The sequence below is a fragment of the Haemorhous mexicanus genome, chromosome 2 (genome assembly GCF_027477595.1).
Source record: "Haemorhous mexicanus isolate bHaeMex1 chromosome 2, bHaeMex1.pri, whole genome shotgun sequence".
Lineage (NCBI taxonomy): Eukaryota > Metazoa > Chordata > Aves > Passeriformes > Fringillidae > Haemorhous > Haemorhous mexicanus.
This window is the reverse complement of record NC_082342.1, coordinates 57,509,714-57,532,577: the sequence shown is the minus strand read 5'-3', so window position 1 is coordinate 57,532,577 and position 22,864 is coordinate 57,509,714. Positions and strand designations below refer to the sequence as shown.

General features: G+C 43.2%; 1 protein-coding gene across 3 annotated transcripts in view; it reads left to right on the top strand.

The window, feature by feature from the left end:
* THSD1 (thrombospondin type 1 domain containing 1) overlaps window positions 1-22,864 on the top strand; it is a 31,137-nt gene that overhangs the window by 1,715 nt on the left and 6,558 nt on the right. For 2 of the 3 annotated variants that reach the window (XM_059838952.1, XM_059838953.1), the window contains exons 2-4: window positions 4,624-4,762; window positions 10,122-11,087; window positions 18,875-19,033. In XM_059838952.1, the coding sequence (XP_059694935.1) occupies window positions 4,705-4,762; window positions 10,122-11,087; window positions 18,875-19,033 (1,183 nt within the window). In that variant the 5' untranslated portion in view covers window positions 4,624-4,704. The remainder of the gene's footprint in view (window positions 1-4,623; window positions 4,763-10,121; window positions 11,088-18,874; window positions 19,034-22,864) is intronic. The other variant, XM_059838954.1, reaches the window with a different exon arrangement.

The window sequence follows — 22,864 nt, the reverse complement described above, 5'->3', positions numbered from 1 at the left end:
GAAATCCATTTGAGGAAATGTTGCAGATACACATTTCTTTTTGCTGTTAGTGCTGCTTGTGAAATGTAGGGAGGATTTAGGGACTTTCAGGCTTTTCTGTCTTGTAGCCTATTTTGCCGTCAGCCTCTCAAACATAGCCAGAACTGTGCAGATTTTGGGCTGCAAATACAACTGAAAAATGTTTAATAGTGAACAACTATAAAGGATTTTTTTTTTCTCCCTAATTCCAGTAAGTACCCAGACCATGGCTGATTGCTGGGTCATCAGAGTGCCTGGGGTAGATGCTGCTACTTGGGGCAGGGGCCAGTTGGTTCCAAGAGGATCACTCCTCAGCCTGACATCATACCACCCTTCCACACACTCACTCCTTCCCCAAGCCCTTCTCCCACCTTGCTCTCATGTGTGTAAGTCAGGGGGGTTTCTGTGCCATGGCTGGGTCCACTTTCTCCTGCAGCTGTGGGGCTGGTGGGACAAGGAGAGAGCAGGGCTGTGCTCAGAGGAGAGATGAGCAAGAACAGCCCTAAGGAGGATGGGAGCTAGGGCAGGGGAGGGCGCAGCTCCTGGTGGGGATTTGCAAAGAGGAAGGGGACTGAGGGTACTTGTGGGTAGGCAAAATATGGGATCCATCAGTGGCACTTCTCTGCATGACTGAGGCTCCAGAGCACAGAGGTTTTCAGTGCCATGGATTTGTGTTCTCATTAAACTCCATGCTTGGTCATGGAGTGTCTGATTAAATCCTGATGGCCCTTTCTTAACTACAAGGCTTATTTGCCTCACATCTCCCTAATGAAGGGGGAGTAGGCACTGAATGCTGTGCTGTTGCACTTGGTGAAGGTGGTTACTGCCAAATCAGCGGGTGACAGCTCTCAGAAGAGGTGGCTGGTGTCTGAAATGTCATGTCTGTGCTGCAGCCTTGGATACTGCTGCAAAAATACCAGGAGTCATAAATCCAGTTGGCTTGGAGTTTTTTATTTGTTTGGTTTATTTTAGGGTTTTTTTTTGTAAAACCAAAATGATCCCAATATATTGATAATATGGTTTTAACAGTGTAGGGAAATAGAGACTTTTTTTAATAGATTAATACATTTGATTCTAATAGGCAGTATTATAGCCTATTCTGTTATTTATTTGCAGAAGATACTATAAGCGTAATTTCAAATTTCACGTCTGGGTCTTACCTGGTTAGTGACACTGTGTGCCTGCAAACCACACAGCTGATGAGGATTTATTCTTGTAACCCCCATACCAGATAGCGAGATACAGTCTCCAGTGGAGAGCTGTGGCACAGGAAAAGTAAGATGTGACCAAGATAGCACAGGAAATCTGCTGCCGAGCAAGGACTCAAAGTTTTCCTGTGTCATTTGCGTTGCACACAAGCCTCTTGGTCTTTGCTTCCAAAGCGCTTTATGGCTTATGCCCTCCTCATCTGTCATTTCAAATTCCCTTTGGAGAGGAAGTCTTCCACTTCCAATCAGCCCATTACACTGTCTCTTGGAAGAAAAAAGCATCTTTTTATGTTGCTGTGCTTCTGCTGCATTTTGCACAATAGAGCCTCAGTTCATGCTTGTCCATGAGAGCAATAAATTAAAAAAGCCAATTATTTGAAGTCTGATAGCCTTCTCCGTTCCATCATTTTTCATCTCATTAAGTTAATGAACTTGAGGTAGAAGATCTGAATAGAGTAGAAACCATTTACTGTACTGTACTGTCTGCTTCAAAAAACAATTTTATAGGAGTGTGAAAAGTGGAAAAATATTTGAGCAGGGGGAAGATATATGGAGAAATTGGAAGAAGTCCTAAAAATGTGAAGAAATCTATAAAGAAATTGGCTTAGAGAAGATAGGAGAGGGGAAAATTCTGAACTGAACTTAGCGATCAATGTAAGGCCTGTCCAAAACTGAGATGAGGCAAAAGGAAGAAAAGTGAAGGACGGGAAAGGAACAAACCTGTGCAAAAAGAGAGGAGTACGAGGGCACTACTATACCAGAAACGGGCCAGCATTGCATTTAGAGGTGCTATTGGAATTCAGCTAGGAAAGGTGCAAAAGCTCAGAGAGGCTTTGTGGAGCACTTTAATTGGAGCTTTGTTCAAAGGTAGGGCTGTACTGCAGCTGGTAGCCTGAAGTAGCTGTATGTGTGTGAGGTGGGAGGGCTCCTGCTGCAATCCAGTTGCTGCAGAGGCGTGCAGAGGGTGAAGTTGCCCTGGGCTAGGCTTCCAGAGGTACCTGATCTCACTAATTGGAAGTTAGTTTTGGTACAGTTTCAAATACTCCAGTTCTAGCCTGGGTGTTACTGCACACCACAATCTTTTCCCAAGCGAGCCAAGATAACGCAGAAGGAAGGGTGAGAGGGAAAGAGGTTTTGGTGTGACAAATGATTGGTGTTACCAAAACACCCAAGGGCTCTGGTGCTGGGCTCCATCTCCGGGCTTGGTTAAAAAGAATCTCTGTCCTGAAAAGTCTTTACTATAAATACAGAGTGTGAAAGATGGGGTGGAAAGGAAGGGAGCAGATTAATGCTGCAGTTTGCTGACATTATGTCTGGCAGTGGCAGGAATAGGAACAGAAGTCAGGTCTGGTCCCTGTGCCTCCCGCTGGCGCCCTGTCTCATGAGCCATGCTGCTTTTTCCTTGCTTGGGCTGATGTGCAAATTAAGATGTAAAGCAACTACCTCAAGAGTGCTCTCCTACTGAGGCTTTTTTTTATTTTTTTCCTGAGCATTTATTCTCCTTTCCATAGCTTCATTTCCTCTTTTCAGTGTGTTGCTCATTAGACTGAGATTAGGATTATTTGAATTTCATCTGTCAATGTGTGCCTTTCTGAAAGAAGTGTTCGTAAGAGCCATTTGAAGAATCTGCAGCTAGGAAAGCTAGGAATGGAAAGGACCCCTTCAAGTCATCCAGCACAATCACGGTAGTGGCCCACAAGGCAATTTTCCCCCCCTTTATTTCAGGGTAGTTTACAGCAATGCCACATATCTTCGCATTTTCTTTGAGCAGTTAACTCTAGAGGCCAAGACATCTATCACAATTTTTTTTTTTTAAACAAAGCCTGCTTTTTCTTCTTTGGACTACTTTGATTCCTTGTTTCGATTCACTGATTAGCGATCAACAACGATACAGGCAAGGAATGATGTTCCTGCTGTGATGCTGCGCCTGCTGCCGGCAGCTGGAGGAGCTGGGGAGCGGCTGTCCCTGGAGGCAGGCTGGCTCCCCGCCGCCCTCCGTCAGCAGCCGCCCCTCTCCTGAGGCACAAGGTTTGTCTTCCTGTAATTTACAGCGTATCAAGTGAAATTGAGGGTGGTGGCGGTATCACTGTCCCTATCTAATGTTTTCTGGAGCCCTGTCAAGTTCCTGGGCCAGATGATGATTATTCCTTTCAGATATGTGCAGCTATTATTATAATGGGCTTTTACTGAGCAAGGCTGTGCTGCTAGTCTCTTCTTAGAAATTATTCTCTCCAGCCACTTGGCACAGAGAGCAGTTCAAAAAGCTTTCAAGTAACACATCTGCTGCATCTTAGTTCAACAAGCAGAGCAGTGTAATTGCTGAAATATCTTATTCGTGATTTCTAAAGACATACATGATCTTTGCCATACTTGGTTCCTGTGTTTTACCATTATCCTCCACACTTTTGCTCATTCCTAACTTCTGCCTGATCCAGTGCCAGATTTCTCTCATAAAATTGGGTTGTAAACTTAATGGATCAAGACCTTTCTTGCATGTTTGTGTGATGGTGAGTGCAGTGACACTGACCTGCAGGTGCTCTGTGAAATGCAGGAGAGCAATTCTTACATTTTGAAATGGCCTCTGGGTAGAATTTCTCTTTTTAGAATCCCTCCTACTTACATTTCTGAAGGAAACTGTTTGGTTTTGCTGCTATCATTGTGCTTCCAGCCTCTTTTATCTAATTGTTACAAGACTCATAAAGAATAGTTAAAACCACATGGACATAAAACTGGGAAACTTGCCAAAAGAAGTCTATTTCTATTGGCTTAGCAAAGGCTGTAGTGATTGTAAACTTAAAAAATTATGGAGGAAGAAGTGGAAGTTGGCACCTTCTCCACCTGATCAGTCAGAATGACATAAAAGGCAGTTGTGGATCTCTTATAAATCTCGTAAGATCACTAAGTGTATTACTAGACCTGAATAACAGAGGGAGTTCGATGGCCAAAAAGTTGGTTCGATGACCAATCAGTTTGCTGCTTTCAAGTATGAAAGCAGCTGACAAATGATGTGAATTGTGCACCAGCAATAAATCTCCAGTATTGGTATGTCCTGAGCTCAGAGTTATATTTTGTATAAAATACTCATTATTTTGCTATTGTGAGCCTTGCTCATAATATAAGATATCCATTGCAGCAGTTCCAGCAGTGCAAAGATAAAATTGTTGTTATCTGTCTTTGTTGTTCTGGTTCAGGAGCTGCATTTCAGGATGGAAAATTGTTGTACAGCGAGTTGTAGCTGTCCTTATTCAGACACATTGATAAGTGTTAGTAGTTTTTAAGTAAATGAGAGAAATGTTAATTAATAGTTAATTAATATTTTTTTACTTATTAATGATAGGTCTTTCTTCTTGTATTTTATGAAGCAAGGTTGACACAGCTGTAATTTTTTAACTTTTAGGTGTTCTTGGAAAACGTGCTGGCACTTTGGAGCTGAAAAAGGACATGAGGAGTAAAAGGACCCAGGATCTCACTGGTCAGAATGAAACATATGTTGAAAGATTTTTCAAATCTATTGTTAGTAGTGCTCTGTGACTATGGTGAGTATTAATTAGAGCTGTCAAGTGAAAACTGTGATGCGCATTCACAAGGTGGTTTTGAATGGTGGTGTTTCCAGGTGATCTGTGGAAATGAAATGCTATGGAAGCCACCACTGATAGGCACAGAATTTAATCTAGATCTCATGCAATAGTTAAATGCAACTTGCATAAATTGTCCCTTTAGATAAGTGTCAGGATTCTTTCCTGATGTAAATTTGCTCAGGGAAATGAACAGGACAAATTAACAAATTTCCATGAGCATCAAGGGACTGGCTGTGCTAGAAGCAGTAACTGGAGTTCTGCTCTCTTGTAAGACTTATATTTCATATTATTTAATGCCCATCATGGAAGATAGGCCTGGTTTAGGTATCCATAGTAGGATGGGTGGAAATATGTACAGAACTACCTGTTTCTCTCCATTACTAGGAAAGGAACCTAGGTGGTTGGATCATATGTAAGCATCTACAGTCCAGCCAACCTCCTGTGGCTGAGCGAGCCCCCATCTGAGTCCCCCATCTGCCACCCAGAGAACTTTTGAGTACAACAGAGGTGTTCTTTACTTTGATTGCATAAGAAGCCAAAGGATGAGGTTCATACTCATTCAATCTTAGTCACATAAAATTAGACAGGTAGTCAGAGACAGTCAGTCTTGTTTGATTAGTCCATGCATAAATCCATACATATTGAAAGCAGCTCTTACCCATCTGCAGCTGAGATGTGTAGAATGAAAAAGCCTCCTTCTCACCATCAGCTGCCAAGGAGGGAAGTTAGACATCCTAAGTTCAAATCAGAAACCTGCAAGATGTCTACAAGCCGGGGGGCATCATATGTATGGTGTTTTATCCTTTCCAAGAATGTACTAAGTAGGAAGCAGGTTTGCAAATTACTTTCTTTTGCAGAGTGAATTAGAAATTCTGAAAATGGGACTCTTAATTCCTAAGCAATTCAAATGTTTTAGAAAATTTCATTCCTAGTTTAAAAGCCAGCATTGTTTTGACAGCTGCAGTACATTGTCAAACCATGCTGAAGGATTAAGCTGTGCACTGCAGAAATAAGTACAGAGTTGAAAACGTGGGAAAAGAAGTGGTTAATTCCCACTTACGGAAGGAGCTGTAGCAGGTAGTTCTTGCATCAGATAGCTGATGTTGTCTTGCAAAAGAGAGAAATGGACAAAAACATATGCAGTGTGATGTCCTTGTATAAGTGAGAAAAATGATTATAAGTAATGACTGGTATGCTACTTATTCCTCTGTGCATCCTCCGTATCTGCTGCAGAACAAAGGATCCCTAAAAGATGTAGAAAATCTAGAATTGCTATCTTATAGATGAACTTGGTTCTAATAGAAGTAAAGACTCTTGTCTTTGGCTTTTAGTACAATTTCTTCTTTTAATAAGACAGCTAACCAGCCCAGGTTGAAGCACTGCATTGAGTGCGTTATACAGTGAAAGTAAGTAATAAATTCAGTGGAGCCAAGATGTGAGATGAATGATTACAATATCCACTGGTTCTTGGTGAGCCAGTCCCATAGACATTCACAACTGATTGACTCAGAGGTAAAAGCTATTATTCATGAACTTTATAGAGTGTGGCACAGCAAATAATTGTGGGCACAGTTAATGAGCTAAATCTCTGCTGCAAAGTTTAGGTGCATACACTTTCACCTTATTTCCAGTTAAAGGGCAACACATAATTCAGAAAATTGTTTTCAAACAGTTCTGCATATACGTATCTTTGAATATTACTGTGTACATCGATTTTAGATAGCTATTTCATTTATATAGTTCTCTGTTTCAGGCAAGACTATTTTTAAGTGATCCAGTATGCTCTGGAAAATTACTGAAGTGCTATAAAAAGCTCTAACATCCAACTAAACTGTATTCTCATTTTTTATCAGTTTTACTGATGTTTTTGTTCTACTTAGCTCTGTGTTACCGATGGCTGACAACCCAACAGCGCAACCCAAGCTGGCTTAAAAACACTTAAAAATAAATAACTATCTGAATAGCACCCTCAAGTAATTCTTCTTTCTCTTCAGTGAAATCAAGGACTTTTCTTTTAATCTTTTAGAGTGTGAATTCTTACAGAGACTCCTCTGGCAGGTTGTTGGTACCACAGCCAGACTTCTTTCAATGGGAGACCATTGTAATGGCAATGAAAGTGATATAAGTGCATTGAAAGATGCCCCTGACTGGCTGTCCAAACGACTGGGACAAAGTTTTGGCATGTGGCAGAGTCATAGGCACGTAGTAGGCTGGAGGGCAGCTGTAGGAGCTTGCAGTGGAAGCTGTCTCCTGACTGGTGTCTTTTGGAGCATTGTGAAAAACTGCTATGTGGGCCGTCCAAAAGTGCAAATTTCTTATTTACCAAACTGGGAGAAAGGATGCTGTGAGCTGGGGTGCACCAGCCAGAGCTCTGCGATGCTGTAACAGCATCCTCCAGCAGTGCTCACTTTCCTCACTTCATGAATGACCTGCACTTAGGGTTGATGGTCTGCTCCACAGCAGTTCCCTGCCCTCCTGTCCTTCCTCCCAACATACAGAGTGGTGTTACTCCTTGTCTCAGCCATTCCAAATAAAGAACAGTGCAAGGAGGTCAAGACAGTTGTAAAAGAGAGTAAGAACAATAAAGCAGTAGGTAGAAACATCAGTGCCTTTCATTTCTATTGCTTGAATGTTTTTGTTGTAAGTTTAAAGCTTAAAATTGAAATTTTTCATGCTGGGTTTTTGCCATGGTCTGATTTCCTTTTCCTTTAATGTTTCAGCTACATTGAATCTATCTGACTCCCATGTAGAGAAATGCATCCTTTTGCCCACTATCAAAGAAAAAAAATCTTGGCAACTCACAGCCATTTCACTGGGAAACTCTAACACAGCTGTGGGAACTTCATATTTGTTAGAGTTTTCGTGGTGGCCTGGGACATGCTTTCTTCTGTTCTTATAAAGAGCTAGATCTGGTCCAGATCTAAATCCTTGCAGATGACTTAGAGATGAGATTCTCTGAAGGATCAAGTGTGCCCCAACTCCCGCTGGCGCCTCTTGCCAGCCTCACACAAACACTGTGCATGCTTCAGCCCAGGGCAAGAATTCCCTGGGCTGAATTATTGGACACAAGAGTTGATTGTCCTGTGCTCCCTTATGGAATGCTAGCACTGAGAAAGGAAGGTGGCAGTGTGCTGGAGTTAATCGCAAGCCCAAGGAATAGCAGAAGATAAAAGAGCTATAATGTGAAGAGATGAGGGCAGGAGTTTGAAGAACTGTGGTAACAATAATAGAGTTAGGCTAGTACCCAAGAGATACTGAAAGTAGGTGGTGGTAGAAACAGCACTGTAAAATATGGGCAGGCACACATGACAGAGCCAAAACATGAAGAGCAAGGACAATGTGTTGCTGGGCAGTTCAAAGAGACACTTTTCACGGGTGTTTAGGCTCTGTCTCTTGCCCTCTGGGTGTCCAAGTTGAGATCAGGTTTGCTGTGGTGCCATGTGCTCATCACAGCTGTGATGAACGGGATCCTACTTTGGGTATCTGGAGGACCATTGTACTTAAAATCAGGTCCTGGTTTTCACAAGGCACAAGGTACAATTAGTTGATACTTGGCAGTTTTTACCTTCATGTCTGTGCCTTGGTTCCTTACACACTAAACAAGAATAGTGACCTCCTCTCATTTTTCAGGGACTTTTAGAAGGATAATGTCATTAATATTTCTAATGCACTAATACACTACAATAAGAGCACAATGGAAGAGTCCATGGGGGAAATGAATTATTCTGTGTTATCAGGATGGATTTTGGACGGTGTGCAGTCAATAATACATAGGACCACCAACAGAAGACTGATAACAAAAGAACCCTCTGATAATGAGCCCTGTCCATCTGCCAAACGAAGCAGTGTCTTGTGGAAATGCAAATGAAAGGCTGGAGTTATAGTACATACATGTAAAAGTATATGTACAATTTATATGTGTAAGGCTGTGTGTGCCACCTTTACTCAGACTTTATGTGTGTATGTTTGTGGTTGGAGCTGGTTATTTAAAGGACATGTTATAGCTGGTGGCAAGTAATAGGCTCTTTTTTCCTAGTGCACACTGCACCCCGCCCAGATGTAAATGTCTATACCCAGTCAGATGAATTTCTTCCTGAAAATCTTTCCTGCTGAGAAGAAAGTGAATCCAAGGTGACTAACTCAAATTGAAGCTTAGAGTAGTAGGCGTCTAATATTATGTGAGATGAGTCCTGCTACTCCTGACTGCTAAGTGCTTGCCTTGGCAGTTGCAGTGTTTTTCCAGCAAAGCTTTCTTTGAGGTAATCTTAAGACATGTGTAACAGATTTAACAAGTCAAAGTATTGTTAGTTGATACTACTTATGAAAGGATTGCTTTAACTGAAGTTTTACATTTCCATGGCACCTTCCATCTAAGACTCAGAAGCCTTTCCCCAGACAATTAATTTAATAAAGATGTCTCACAGCACGTTCTGTATCTGGAATAGATGTATGCAGTTCACATTTTTCAGATAACCTTTCTGTGTCCGAAATCCTTAAGGTTCAAGCAACACAGAGAAGGTAGCTGAGCTAAGAACGGAAATGTGATCTTCCAATTTATTGCTTTAGCTATCATCACTAGTTACAGCATGTCTCAGGATAATTTGGCAACTTGCACAAACATGGTCATGCAAGAAGTGAATTTGAAACGACTGCACCATTTATAATGAAATGATGTCATTTAGACATGTTGCACCACATCTGAGACAAGAAAAGTGCTGCAGTCACCATCACTGTTATTTTCAGCTCTTTCACTCAAGTGTCTGCGATGCAAATGAGCAAAATGAAAGATTCATAAGACAGAGCAAGAGAAAAGGCTTCAAAAAGCATCATGCAGGCTTCCTATTCTATTTAACTTGGGGGACATTTTTCATCTGTCTGTATAAGAAACCACTGTCCTTTTTTTGCTAAATTATGGCAGAAGCTGAAAAACAGCTGGCCTCTGTGGAGTTTAAAAATCTGTAAGTGAAAGAAGTTGAAAAGTTTGAGAATTTATTCTGATAAATTAAGGTTTCTGTTCATCTTTTGGGTGGTTTGTGGTTTGCTTTAAAATACTGGTTTTTACCTTCCCGAATATGTTACTGCAGTGGATTTTGAGCTGCTCCAAATCACATCCCTGCATAGAACAGAGCTGTTGAGCTCTAACTGCTATTGCTAGGACCTTTTCTTTTTTTGTGATCTGGTTCACTTAAAAAAGATTGAGAACCACTTTTAATATCCATTATTTTAATATCCATCAATTTTAAAAAATATTTGTTTTCTTCCATAGAAACAGTTACTTGTCTGTTTCTTAATACTGTTGTGGAACTTTTCCTTTCAGTTCTCGGCGAAGTGGAGTATCTCCTGTTGGAGCACCCGGATCATGTAGCTTTCAGCAACGACACAGTGTCTGTGGAATATCAGTACTACAGTGGTGGTAATGTGACAGCAGAGCATGTGTCCATCCTTTTATTGGATGCCAACACCAGTGAGATAATTGCAAGAAAACAGCTTCCCGCAAATCAGTCCCAGGGGGCGGTGGTGTTTGAGTGCTTTCATTTCAAGAGTGCTGGTGATTTCTTGTTTAGAATGGTCTCTCCCAGTGACAACAGCAGTGCTGCCCAGTGGAGCAGAAGCAGCATGTCCACCCTCCATGTGGAATGGCCTGTATTTCACATTGATTTGAACAGGAGTTCAGAGGTGCTTGGGAGCTCCCTTCAGGTTGGACTTTTTACAAATGAGCAGTTATGTGCCATGAACAAGACTGTGATTTCACTGGATGTGATATTCACCAGCACCCTTTATGAATTCAGAAGAGTATGCTCTGATGAGACTCTGGGCATTAGAACTAGCAAAGGAATCCCCCTGTCTAGGTCCCAGTGGGTAGAGTTTGATTGCCCACCTGTCAGTCAAGAAATATACATCACTGTGTTACTGAAATCATTAGAAACACATTCCATCATTGCCTCCATAGGACCTGTAGATCTCGTCCACAAATTTGGATACAGACTGGTTGTGGCAGCAGAAGACACATGCAAAACTTTGGTTCAGGTTTTTGTAATCTCTCCACCTTGCACTTCTATCAGTGGAAAAATCGTTGTTTATAAAGAGGCTCTCAAGCATTCAAGTCAAAGAACAACTTGGCTGCATGAAAACATACTTCACCCAGGAGACAACAGGACAGAATTTAACTGCACTTTGTTCGATGTGGGGAAGAACAAATACTGCTTTGACCTCCTCAACTTCTCAAACCGAAGCTATTTTCCAGCAAGAGTTAAGGAATGTATGCTGATCCAAAGGAATATGGGTTTGTACTGATTTCTTTTTTTCTATTTTAGCCAAAATCAGCAGTCTTCCCAGCCAACATGGGTAATGATTTTGGGTCTCCTGCACCAGACAAAACAGTTATAATGTCATACTCAGGTGGAGGCAAGATAGACTGTTATGTAGAGGACACAAGGACATTTGATAACAAGTGCCACTGTGGTAGCTTAAGGCTGCACTAAGTTAATGCTAGGTACCAGCCAAAACCACTTAGGGCATTCTGAATGATGTACCTATCTTGATGGGCTGAAAATGAAACTTGTCCCTCTCAGTGAGGTAAGAAGCTACTGCAGTAGATCTGGCCCACTGGAGACTCTAAAGGTAGGATCAGTCTTACCTGCATTTAAGTGTGAGAAAGCCAGGGGCCCAACATTAAGGAGTTGTGTAGCATTTTAGTTGAGAGGCATCTTGCAAGGGTGATGCATGGGTGTTGAGCATACAGGGGCTGAATCCTCACATGGTGTCTTTTTCTCTATCCATTTGGTGTAGAAGTTTAGAGCTCTTCCTGTTAAATGCACAAACTCTGGTGAGATGAGTCAGGATTTGGCTACAGTGAAGGGCACAGCTGTGTCACTTGGACAGCTGGCAAGTTTTCTAAAGCAGTGTTTCTAGAGATGTGTCTGCTGCTTAGAACTGACCAGAGTGCATTTTCTGACCCATGAGGCCTTCTGGCAGATCATGGGCCATGTTCATATAGCCAAACCTTTCCTTATAGAAAAGATTAGAACAGTACAGTCTGCCAGCTGGGAACAGTTGGTGGTCCATATAATCCTTTGGACCATGATCAGGCATGGTCAAGCCAAAATAATGTATGTGTTTAACAGCCATAGTGTTAGAAGTGGCAGTCCATGGTTTCACAGTCTACAAACACAGTTGCATGGCAGAGGAAGGAGATGAGCCAAATACTCTTCTCATCACTCATTTGTGGAAGGCAGCCACAGAGAGGGATGGGCCGTATGTGCACGAGGGAATTGGGATTGGGTTGGGTTAGGTTGTGTGGAAGGTAAATGTTCTCCTTTGAAGCAGCTTATGTCTACAGGTAATGAAGTAGTCTTTTCCAACTGCACACTTCAAAGAGTTTGGATTGAAAGGTTTAAGATGTGCATCATTTTCCTCACCTCCCCACCTTGGTTGCCCTGAGAAGAAGGTGCAGGATCTCTAGCTAAAAAATGGTCGTTGAACTTATGGACGGGTATCTGAGAGGAATCATGAGAAGACCAGGAGTGAAGGACATGCTCCAGAGCACACAGTCTCAGACACAGCCTACATTAATGACGATCCTAGCATCATGTGGTCTCATTTTGTGCTATTTCACAAATTCTAAAACTGTTAGCTATTTAATTAACTCTCTGTACTAAAAATGACCTCTATTTTCAACACATGCCAAACCCAGTGCATAGTTCTCTTCATCTTAACTTCCCATCTGCATTCTCTGTTGGCACTCCCTTTCTTCCTCTGGCATAAAAAAGTCTATCTAAAAATGAAAGCATATTATTTTCTTAATGGAGGTAATTCACAAGGAAATAGGAAGACAGAATTCTAGTTTTTCATCTGTACCTGGGTGGTATGTTACACTGATATGATCTAGATAATTACCCTGACAGATAAATCACTGACATATGGTATAGATATGATACTGTGCCCAATATTTAACTGTTTTAGTTGATGAGATCTCTGTTAAGCAATGGTTCCTGCAGTCTGCTCTGTTTCCCTGGGTTCCTCAGGAGCCCCATCTTTACAACCACATTGGAAAGAATCAGGCTATGCCTCTTGAAGAGCAGAGTTAGGTCAATAGCTGCCAAGTGAAGAGTATCTCATCTACAAAGCCGATGAAAGCAAAGCCACACCATGTAGTTGTAAATAAAATGTCAACCTGAAATTAATTAGGCTGCAGCACATCTGACTTTGTGCCTGTATCTGTGAGACTTCAAAGCCTGCAGGCAGCGTTTGAAAGGAGCAGGGTGTTCTGGGAGGGGCACATCAACCTGAAGCCATGACAGAGCAAACCTGCACTGCCTATGATGGCCATCAGCCTGCTAGCTCCTTTGGGAGGGGCTCCCCTGAGCCCACTCTTTGGGCACTGTGAGGTGCCCTGCTTACAGCAGACCCCTGACAGCTGTTTGTGTAAAACGTGCAACTGCTGCAGAACAGGTGCCTCTCCTCAAGTCTCCTAATTTCTGCTTTGGACTTCTTGAAGTTTAAGGCTGGGAGAGGTGACAAATCTCTAGTCTGGGCTCTTGTGCAATGTGGGCCATCATTTTTCATTCAGTTACCCTGGTGTTGAGCCCCACAGCTAGTCTTTGCATCTGACTGCCACTTATCCTCCAGAGAGTTATCCAGTCTTCTGCTGAAGACACCCCGAAAGACTTATCTGGTAATTTCTCTCAATACTATGCTCTGATTTATTTATTCTTTTGAAAAGGGAAACTTTATGTGTTTCATAACTAAAGTTAATCTAGCTTCATCCTCTGGTTTTTACTCTGCTGCTTTGTGATAGCTGTTTCCCATCTACTGTCTTTGCCTCACAAAGACGTGCACATCCAGGTCATCTCACTTCTACCAGATTTTTTCAGTGTTCTTTTTAACAAACTGAAAAGATTAAGTCTTTAATTGGAATGCATTTTCTTCAGGATTTGATTAATCTACTGGTTCTGTTTTGCTCCCTTTCTGTTATTTTAAACACTCATGTTTATTTGACAGCCAGGGTACCGGCTTTTTGTGCTGTGTTCAGACATCCTTATCACTGATGCTGCTTGATCAGTAGCACTCTCCTTACCCCTACCTCTGCTTTCATTCCACTGATTGCATTACTCAATTTTCCATAGAAAACTTTACTTTTGCCCTGTGAACTCCTCTTGAGCTGTTTCAGTAAGGAGTCTGCCATCATGCAGGTACAATTTTCATTCCTTCTTCCTACACTTCCTTCTCATTTTGCTGATTTAGGATCTATTTTCCTTTAATTATCCTAACTTAGCAAGTACCCTATATTGCTCCATACAACTTCACTGTCTGCTTGTGTCATTACAGGAGGGACATATTTTCTCAGTAATGGTTTATATTTATTTTCATGTCAACTAGGGAAGCACTGAGCCTTATACTGATCCCTTTGGAATCTCTCCAAATGCATTCTCACTCAGTGATGGTTTTCTGTTGACAGTTGCATATCCAATCTGTCACTCAGCCAGTTCTTACTTCATTTAGCATATGCTCTATTGTTATGAAGCAGAGATGTTGCTTTGTAAATGATCAAAGTTCCTAAATCATGAAAATGATCTTCATCCAAACCACAGATGATGAGATAAAATATGATTTTGCCACATCTCTTTTCCATAAATCAGACATGAGTTATATTCCTGGTGCTTTGTCAGTCCTGATCTTTACTCCTCATTCAGGCCAAGTTTAGTACAGTCTTTTGGAATCTGACTTGTGCTTGGAGTAGGAAGGAGAAAGCTCCCAGTGGGCCAGGTCAGCAGCTCTTCGAGCCCAGGTGATCAGCTTCAGAATAAGTGTCACAAAAAACTTAATATATCTATTAATTGTGAGACAGCACTTGTGCAGTTTTCTTTATACCCTAACTGGAGAATCTGTGAAAGTCAGTGAAAAAATTAACAGTGAGATATGAGTCAATTCAGCTTGGTGGGCTCTTCAATGTTTCACAGAGGAACATGCAGCTCATTTTTTCCCCAGTGTTTGACTGGATTATTGGGATGTCTGAGGTAGGAAACTCTGTTAGATCATCTTATCCAGCAGCAGATGCATTGCAGGCTCATTCATTTCCATGCCTAATCCTGTGCTTTGCTCACCTGGGATTTAAGTGTCCCCAGCAGTGAGACTTCTGCTCTCCTTAGAAGGTTGTCCCATGTTCTAGTCTGTATCCTGCTTGAAACATTCAGGACAAGACTGATAATATTAATCAGTAATGCCTAAGCATAGAAAAAGGTGTTTTTTCATACTTCTGGTGTTAATTAACTTTCTTTTCCAGTTCCTAGTTACACTCTGGAGATTAATTTCAACTTTGGTGTTACTTACACTGAAGTTTCTTGCAGTTGCTTACAGCACAAATGAATTTTGTTCATCTGACCTGTGCTTTTGGGATGATGGCAGGACATAAGTAATGCAACTGTTGCTTGAAAAGGGAAAGAGGAATGTGGGGGAAGACCTTCTAAAGATAAAAGTGGTCAGTAAAGGAGGATGCTCCTCTAGAGCAAATGGAGCATCTAGAGGTCAGGCAGGAATGTACAGTTTCTGTCAAATTTTTGCTTCCTGAATAAAACTGTGTGAGTCAGATCTGCTCGTTGGTAGGAAATTCCAAGAACCAATTAACTCTGTTGCCTGAATCTGTACCTGGGCTGGGTGTTTATTTAGAAACAGGCATATGCAGGAGATTTGGGTGTGCTAGGGTTGGTTTGTACCCCATCCACTTTTTCTGTGTCAGTAAATGCTTCGTCTCACACATTAGGAATAAATCAAGTTTTACAGACTCAGCTTCTGGAAAAAAATTGTTTTTAGGCTGTGCCTCCCCATTTCTTAACAATGCCTGTTTGTGGGGAAAAGACTCTAATTTTCCCAGAGTCTAGGATTTCTTTCTTTAAAGGAATCCTTTTCCTTTCGTTGTCCAAATTAGTTACCTGTTGGAACTGCAATGCCACCATTTCAGTGCACCCAAGCTTCATTTCCATGGAAGGGTAAGAGGCTGTTTTCAGGACCTAAAAACTGATCTCAGCTTCCAAAAATATCCTGCAATCCCCTGGGCTAGCACAAATACTTACATGAACCTGTCAGTAATTAGTGATTTTGTCCCATGCCACTGGCCTGGTTGGAGTGTTTAAGACTAGTCATGTGGGTCAGGCTGGAAGGATGATGCTGAGTGTCCCTTGCTGACTGTGCTGATGGACGGCGCTGCATGCACAAAATCTTGTGAACGTGGAAATCTGAGGGGAGAAATTTATGCAGAGCAATAATTAACACAGTTAATTGCATTTATCTTTCATGTTGGCAGATCTGCCAACTGTCAGCTATTTCAAAATAACTCATCAGTTAGATGTCTTCACATTGATAATTGATTCCTCAATTGTGTGTGAAGAAACCTCATGCTTATTAGAGCTAGTTTGCAGTACATACCTTCTGGTTTTTCCCCTGGCATTTTCAATCTGTTTGTCTTAAATGGAGGTTAATAATTTCATTTCCTTGGGGGAGAATAAACTGTGCTTCATTTTCTTTTACTTTCTGGTAATTGCAGGGGATTGCAGAGCAAGATGCAGGAGTTTAAATCTCCCATCTTTCATGGGAGCTGGAACATTTCTTGCTCTCCTGCTGTTTGAGGCACATTTCTAAGCCCCAAAGCTATGGATGCCAAGTGTTTTTGCTAAGGAACTCTATACCTTTAGCCAAAGTCCAAGTCAGTGAAAAGTGTCCTGGAGCAATGGGCATGTCAGGTTTGACGTCAGTGTTGGGAAATTACTCATCCTAAATGTTCTTGTATGTTGAAACCCACAGGCATCAATGTGGAGACTGTTGAGCGCCCTCCACTATCACCAGTGTTAGCACTGGAGGCAACCAGAACCTTTCTGAGCTTGGCTCTGCATCTGACTTTAATTAACAGAAGTTTAGATGAGCAGGAAATGTGGAGAGAGGGAAACAAGTTAGCTCAAGCACTGGAAATTATGACAGGAACTCACCAAGCTGCTCACACAGAGTCTGTAGGTCTACAAGGAGGTAGGTCCTTCAACTAGCCTCTCTACCAGTGGTGAGGGACACTGCCGGAGTCCTTCATGATCCTGATATGAAGAAAACTGTTGGGAGATCCTATGATGTATATGGAACTATAAAGTCTTTTTGAGAAGGTATCAATGAGCCCTTTACTGACTATTGATGATAAACATTTTTTCTTCCTGCCCTCAGTAATAGCTTGGCTCGCTAACGGATGTGGTTTTGCAAACTGTCCGTGGTCTGTCCCTTTTTGGGACTCCTTGTCCCAACAAACTTCCTCAGTTACCTGCTTGTTGGCATCCTCTGATTGTCTTTTCCCTTGACACCATACACTTGCTCCATTTTGTACTTCACTGGGAGCTGGCATGGCTGCAAACTGAAGGAGGAGTCGGAAAGCTCAGCCTGCCTTTGGGTTCGTCACCAGCTCCAGAGACAGAGGGATGAAAGCGGAGAGGTGCACAAAGAGCACAAAGTGAAATACAGCCTGGGATCTTGGATGTTGCAGTATTGTGGTGAAGTTGGTGACAAACAGCCGGGGTGGTCACTTGATATCGTGTGGGCATAGAACCACAGCAGCACCAGGGTGTCTTGCCATGCCCATCTCTCCTCTGCTTAGAGCCAGGCAGGTGTACTGGGGCATGCAGGCACACAAATGTGTGTGAGTGTGTGCCCCCACACACTCTGCAGCCATGGCTGCCAGCACAAATGTAAGCTCAAACTCTGGGGCCCCATGCTGCAGTGCAGGTGAGGACCTGCACCAGGAGGGCAGCTCCACTGCTCCTCTTAGGCTGCTCACATTAATGCTGACGTGGTCACAAAACTGTGTAGGACAGGGCCCAAAGCAGTTACAATTTAATGTTTATTGAAACACAGCTGTATTTATTCTAGTTAGAGACATTTAAAAATAATAACACAATAGGAACAATACAGCAACCAAATAAAACATGAAGTTATAAAGCCATTTTCGGTCATGCAACATTCTCTAGTGCTTGGGCATCATAACTTGGTTAAGGGCTCAGGGCATGCTAGCAGCAGTAATAATATTAAAATCACAGCTTGTGTTGGCAGTAGCAACACCATAAATTATCTAAAAGAGCAGAGTTTAACCTGATCTACTTAAAAAAAAAAAATGTTATTTAGCTGTTTTTCTATTTTATCTGTGGACAGTGAAATGAAGTTAAGAAGTCTATTGTTCTTCTTTCTGTCAAAGTCACCTGACTCATAGGAGCATCCCCAGGGGTTTTATCTTTTGAGATTGCACCGGAACTCATGCATTAGTTTGGAATTTAAAGTTGTGGCCCTGCCTCAGTGTCATGGCTGTCACACAGGGATGGGAGTGGTCCCATCTTTACCTCTCTGGGTTCTCACTGCTGTAAAGTTTGAATGTGGAGATCACTGGATGAGGATCTTGTCTAAGAAAAAGAGGGATTTTATTACACATTAAAAAATTATAATGTAGTGTTAGAACCTGAGTCTGCCTCCAGTTAAAATAAATAAATGAACATGCAAAATTCCATCCATGAGTTAATTGCCTAATCATCAGCAATAAAACATTAGAGACCTGTAGGTTGTCAGATGAATGATTCAATAACACGGTTGTGTGCTGGAAAGAAAATAAAGAGTAAACCAATGTTGCCATTTCATTAGGCCTTGTAGGCTTATCATCCTGTCACAGTCTTATAAATCAGCAGTAACTGCACTTCAGTCAATCACATTATTCTGCTGTAAATGCCCTGCTTGTCAGGCAGGAATTGGATGACTATATAAATTACCAGCCCACTTCAAAGATCTGTGGATTCATTTCCTTTTGCTGTTGTTCCAGGCTGAACCTGCCTGCCAGTTGACTGACCACTGTGTTGCAGGCTGACACTGGAGTGAAAAAAGGAAAACAACAAGTGGAAGCTTTGGCTCATCCCTGGATGCCACTTGCTTTTTTGATCTTGCTGTTTGCATTGTGTGGTTTTATATTGCTGTTTTCCTCAAAAAGAAGACAGTTGGCTGTGTCTTTAAAGGTAAGGAGGCAGACACGTTCCTCATTACTGTGAGCTTGTGTATTTGTAGAAACGTGGAGCCGGTGGCAGCCCTGGAGCCCGTGCAGTGTCACCTGTGGGGACGGAATCCGGGAGCGCTTCCGAGAGTGCCTCACCTCCTCGCTGGCAAAACCAGGCTGCGCTGGATCGCCGAGGGAGACTTCCCTGTGCTCGCTGGAGGAGTGTGTGTGTATGTAGCTGTGCTCTCCTCTTCCCTTGGTCGTGTAACCGCCCTGGTGAAAGCAAAGTGTAAAATGGAAACATCGCGTTTCTCTTTCAGTCATCCTGATTTGGGGGCTGTCACATTCCTGTGGTTGATGGAGTAGGGCAGGAGCCGCTGTGTATTTGATTGTGGGACACTGGAGATAGAGCTCCAAAGCATATTTCTAAATGCTGTGGGTGCAGTGGAAGCAGTTTAAAATCTCCAGGATGATCAGAGAGTGGAGAAGTCCTGAAAGAGAGATCTTGGGGCTATCAGAACATGTTCAGTAGTGAAAGCCAAAGACTCCAGTGAAAACCTATTAGAAAGCTGAAGTTGGTTAAAAAAGGTTGCTAGTTCCAGCTAGGACCTGTGGTGTGAGGTTGCTGTTCTGTGAGTTTTTTGAGGTGGTAGGGCCAGGTCTTCCTCTGCTTCAGCCTGCTGTTGCTGCTGGCCTGTGACAGGGCAGGCTGGCTGTTACTGATAGGTAAGGCTTTATAAAGCTTTTATAAACACTTACCAGTCAGTAACAAGTGGCCACTGCTGGTGGGTGGCAAGTGGGTGCAGATACAAGAGACCTGAGTCTTCTGTAAGGTGGATTACAGCAGCCACATGGCCTCCAGTGAGGCTGTGCCAGCACCATAGTTGGGTGCTGACAGCCACCTCTGAGGGGCATGAGAAGTGCCCTCTTTCAGCAGGGTGCTGGTGCTCAGTCTCTGCAAAACTTTTGCTTCTTGCAAACTCCCTGCCGAAAAGGAGTGTGCTGATGCCAAGAGAACAGAAAGCTGATCTACAAGATCCGGTGCCTATGTGTCCCACAGGTGCCACAGGGGGTAGGGGTGGGGAATGAAAGATACCTGGAAACTGTGCAGGCTCCTAGGATCTCAGACTGTAATTTAACAGATATTTTAAGCTATTAAAAAGTGACCAGCAAGCCTTACTCCTTGCTTTGGCTGCTTGCAGGCACTTCTTTCTGCTTGCAAATGTGCAGTGTGTGGAACTGGAATAGAAGCAGATAAAAAAATGGACAGTTTGGGAATGGGGGAGTTGTTTAGCCCATGGCCACTGCGGTGTTTTTGCCACTGAAAAGGAAAGGACAGCAGGGGGAGAGAATGTGCAGCTGGAGCAGGAAAAGGGGAGGACTGTGTTTTTAGTGGAAGTGTTGGCTTCAACCAGTTTCACGTGTCTGAGGATGAAGGCCTTAGAAGTATACAGGCAGGACTGAAATGTATTGTGGAACACTGCAGGAAGTGGGTTGTATTTAACAAAAGTTTGGGTGAATGGAAAATACTAGAAATTCTATTCCATCAAACGAGGTATTCCATGTTGTCAGTGTCATGAGGCACTGGGAATGTTTTAACAGGTCTAATGTTTTTAATGACTTGAAAATGCTGGCCATGTGGGTTTGCTTATTTAGTAAAGCTCTGAGTGAAAGCAGAGAGGAACAATTTAGATTAGCTTCGGGTCCCCAGTTTAAACCAGCTCTGCTCTGGTTGTGTTCTCTATGCCAGACTCTCTGAGGCTGCTGTGGGCAGCAATGCCCCCACAAAAACACAGTGGGTTGTTAGTTTTTTTCCAAAGCTGCTGTTGAGCTGTGATGTCCCGTGCCTTCTGTCTATCTTCTGGAGGGATATGTCTGTAAGTATATAATTTGGTTTGGCTCTGTACCAACCAGTTTCACTCCCCACCTCTGGAGCTCAGAGAGCAGTCCTGGTGCAGGGAGCTCGCTGGAGGGGGTTCCTTGCATGCAGAGCATGTGTTGGAAACATGATTTTTGTGTGGACTCCTTGCTTTGCCTGCATGGAGGTGACAGGCCTCTGGTGCTTCTCAGAGGGATCATTCCTCCCGTGCAGGTGTGCAGCTGTAAAAGGTGTATGATGGTTTCCAACCATCCCGTGCATACACTGTGCACACAGCTGTGGCAGTCTGGCTGGACTCAGCAGGTCTGGACAACCCCCAGATTCCAGTGAGGTCTCTAGGTTAATAAGAAGGTTAATACATAGAGAGCACAGAGGAAAAGGAGGTCTGTGTCTGTAGCAGGCGCAGGGCCGGCTATGGCTCCGTGGAGGAATGTTTAGAGATAGGTATTTGCTGAGTCATAGGAATTGAACCAGGAGTCCTCACTCTGGTCCTCCAGGCCTGCTTATCTCTCTGTGACCCCATAGGCTAGTTTCCCTAACCCTTACAATTGGTCAGTTTTATCTCCCTAACCCTATAAAAGAGGCTGTCTTGGCTCATTTCCCTCAGAAGAGCAGCTTCAAGACCCTTCGCGAGACTCTCAGAATAAACCATCGTGGAACCCTTGGCCGCCTTCTCCTCTCTCTTTCCTCTGCCTTCCAGAAGCCACGGCCAGCCACAGCCCCTACGAGCAAGCTAAGAGCTGAAATCATAAAAGAGCTGATTTTCACTAAGAGCTGACAATCACTAAGCTTGCTAGAGGTCACGGCTGTGCTGCAGTCCGGCCTAGGGCACCCCAGCCTCCAGAGGGCTGAGGTATCCGGCCTTGCTTGCCTGGGGCGCTTACCCTACGAGGGATCAGCTATCCGGCTAAGAAGCTAGCCCCGGTGGCTTCATTTTTATTTTACATGTGTCTGCACCCATTGCCGTGGGATCATCTGGAGGAAATACCTTGCTTCTGTCTTGTACGTGCTTTCTAATCCTCCTGCTCCCACGTGGGGCAGCTTTCTTTACATAATCACATCCATGATTTCATCCCATTGAATCTCAGCTTGCTCAAGAAGGGGTTTGACACTCTGACTTTACAGTATTCATCCGCTGCTTGATCTCAAGCTGGGAGTGTCACCCTCATCCTTCCCACTCTGGCTGGCTGCAGCTTTCAGAAGCAGACAGGTTCTGTTTCCAGCCTAACTCTACAGACATTAGTCCAGCAGATGGAGCAAATGGCTGAATGAGCAAGGCCTGCACATGGTGCAGGGGCCAGTGAAGTGCAGGGAGAAGTGAACCATAGGGACCCAGTCCTTTTTTGGAACCTCTCAGTTCCTTGCTGTTAGCTGTGTGTCCCAAACAATGCAGCACAGCATGCATTACAAATAGAGAACGGAGTATTTGGAAAATAGCCATAAGCAAACACGACTGAGAGAAGGATGAGAAATGAATGAATTGCTCTGCTGAAGTGGTGCTGAATAGAGCAAATGCTGACCCTGTCTGCTTCCCTGAGGTCAGCTTGTTCACTCCACTCTCAGCCATCCAGAGCAGCAGTGCTCTGGGCTCTGGCACAGGGGCACAGGACTGAATGCAAATTTTAGAGATCCTCCTATAAGATTCAGCAGACAGTGGTCTTGTTCTTTAAGTTGGTTTCAAACTCTCAGAGTAACACAAAGATCAAAGTTAATATAATGGCAGGATTTTTTAGAAGACTTGGGATTGTTGGGTAGCCCTGAAATAAGGAAGTGGATCTCCTTCTCAGCCCAGCACCCTGCACTTTTTCTGTTTTGTAGCAGCCTAAGACCTTCTGGCTTGTGTTCATCAGTGCATTTGTGCACCCTGCCCACCTAACAGCTGCACTACCAGCTTGCTGTTGAGTGTGTGTTCTCCTGAATTATGGGAAGTACATGGTGTCCAGTTCTTGTTATTCTGCAGTCACATTTCCTATTCCTGGACAGTTGCTGTGGTGCAGGCAGGAGTACCTGCCAAGTCTTACAGCTGGCTGTCTATCAGTCTCATGGAAGGCTTTGGGTTCTGGATAAAACTAGAGACTAGGGCAGGGTTGTTCAGTGGTTTCGTTTGAGCTCACACCTTCTTGGCCAGCTCTTGTCAACTGCAACTAACCAGCCTTGTCCTCCAACAAAATCTTCATGGCTT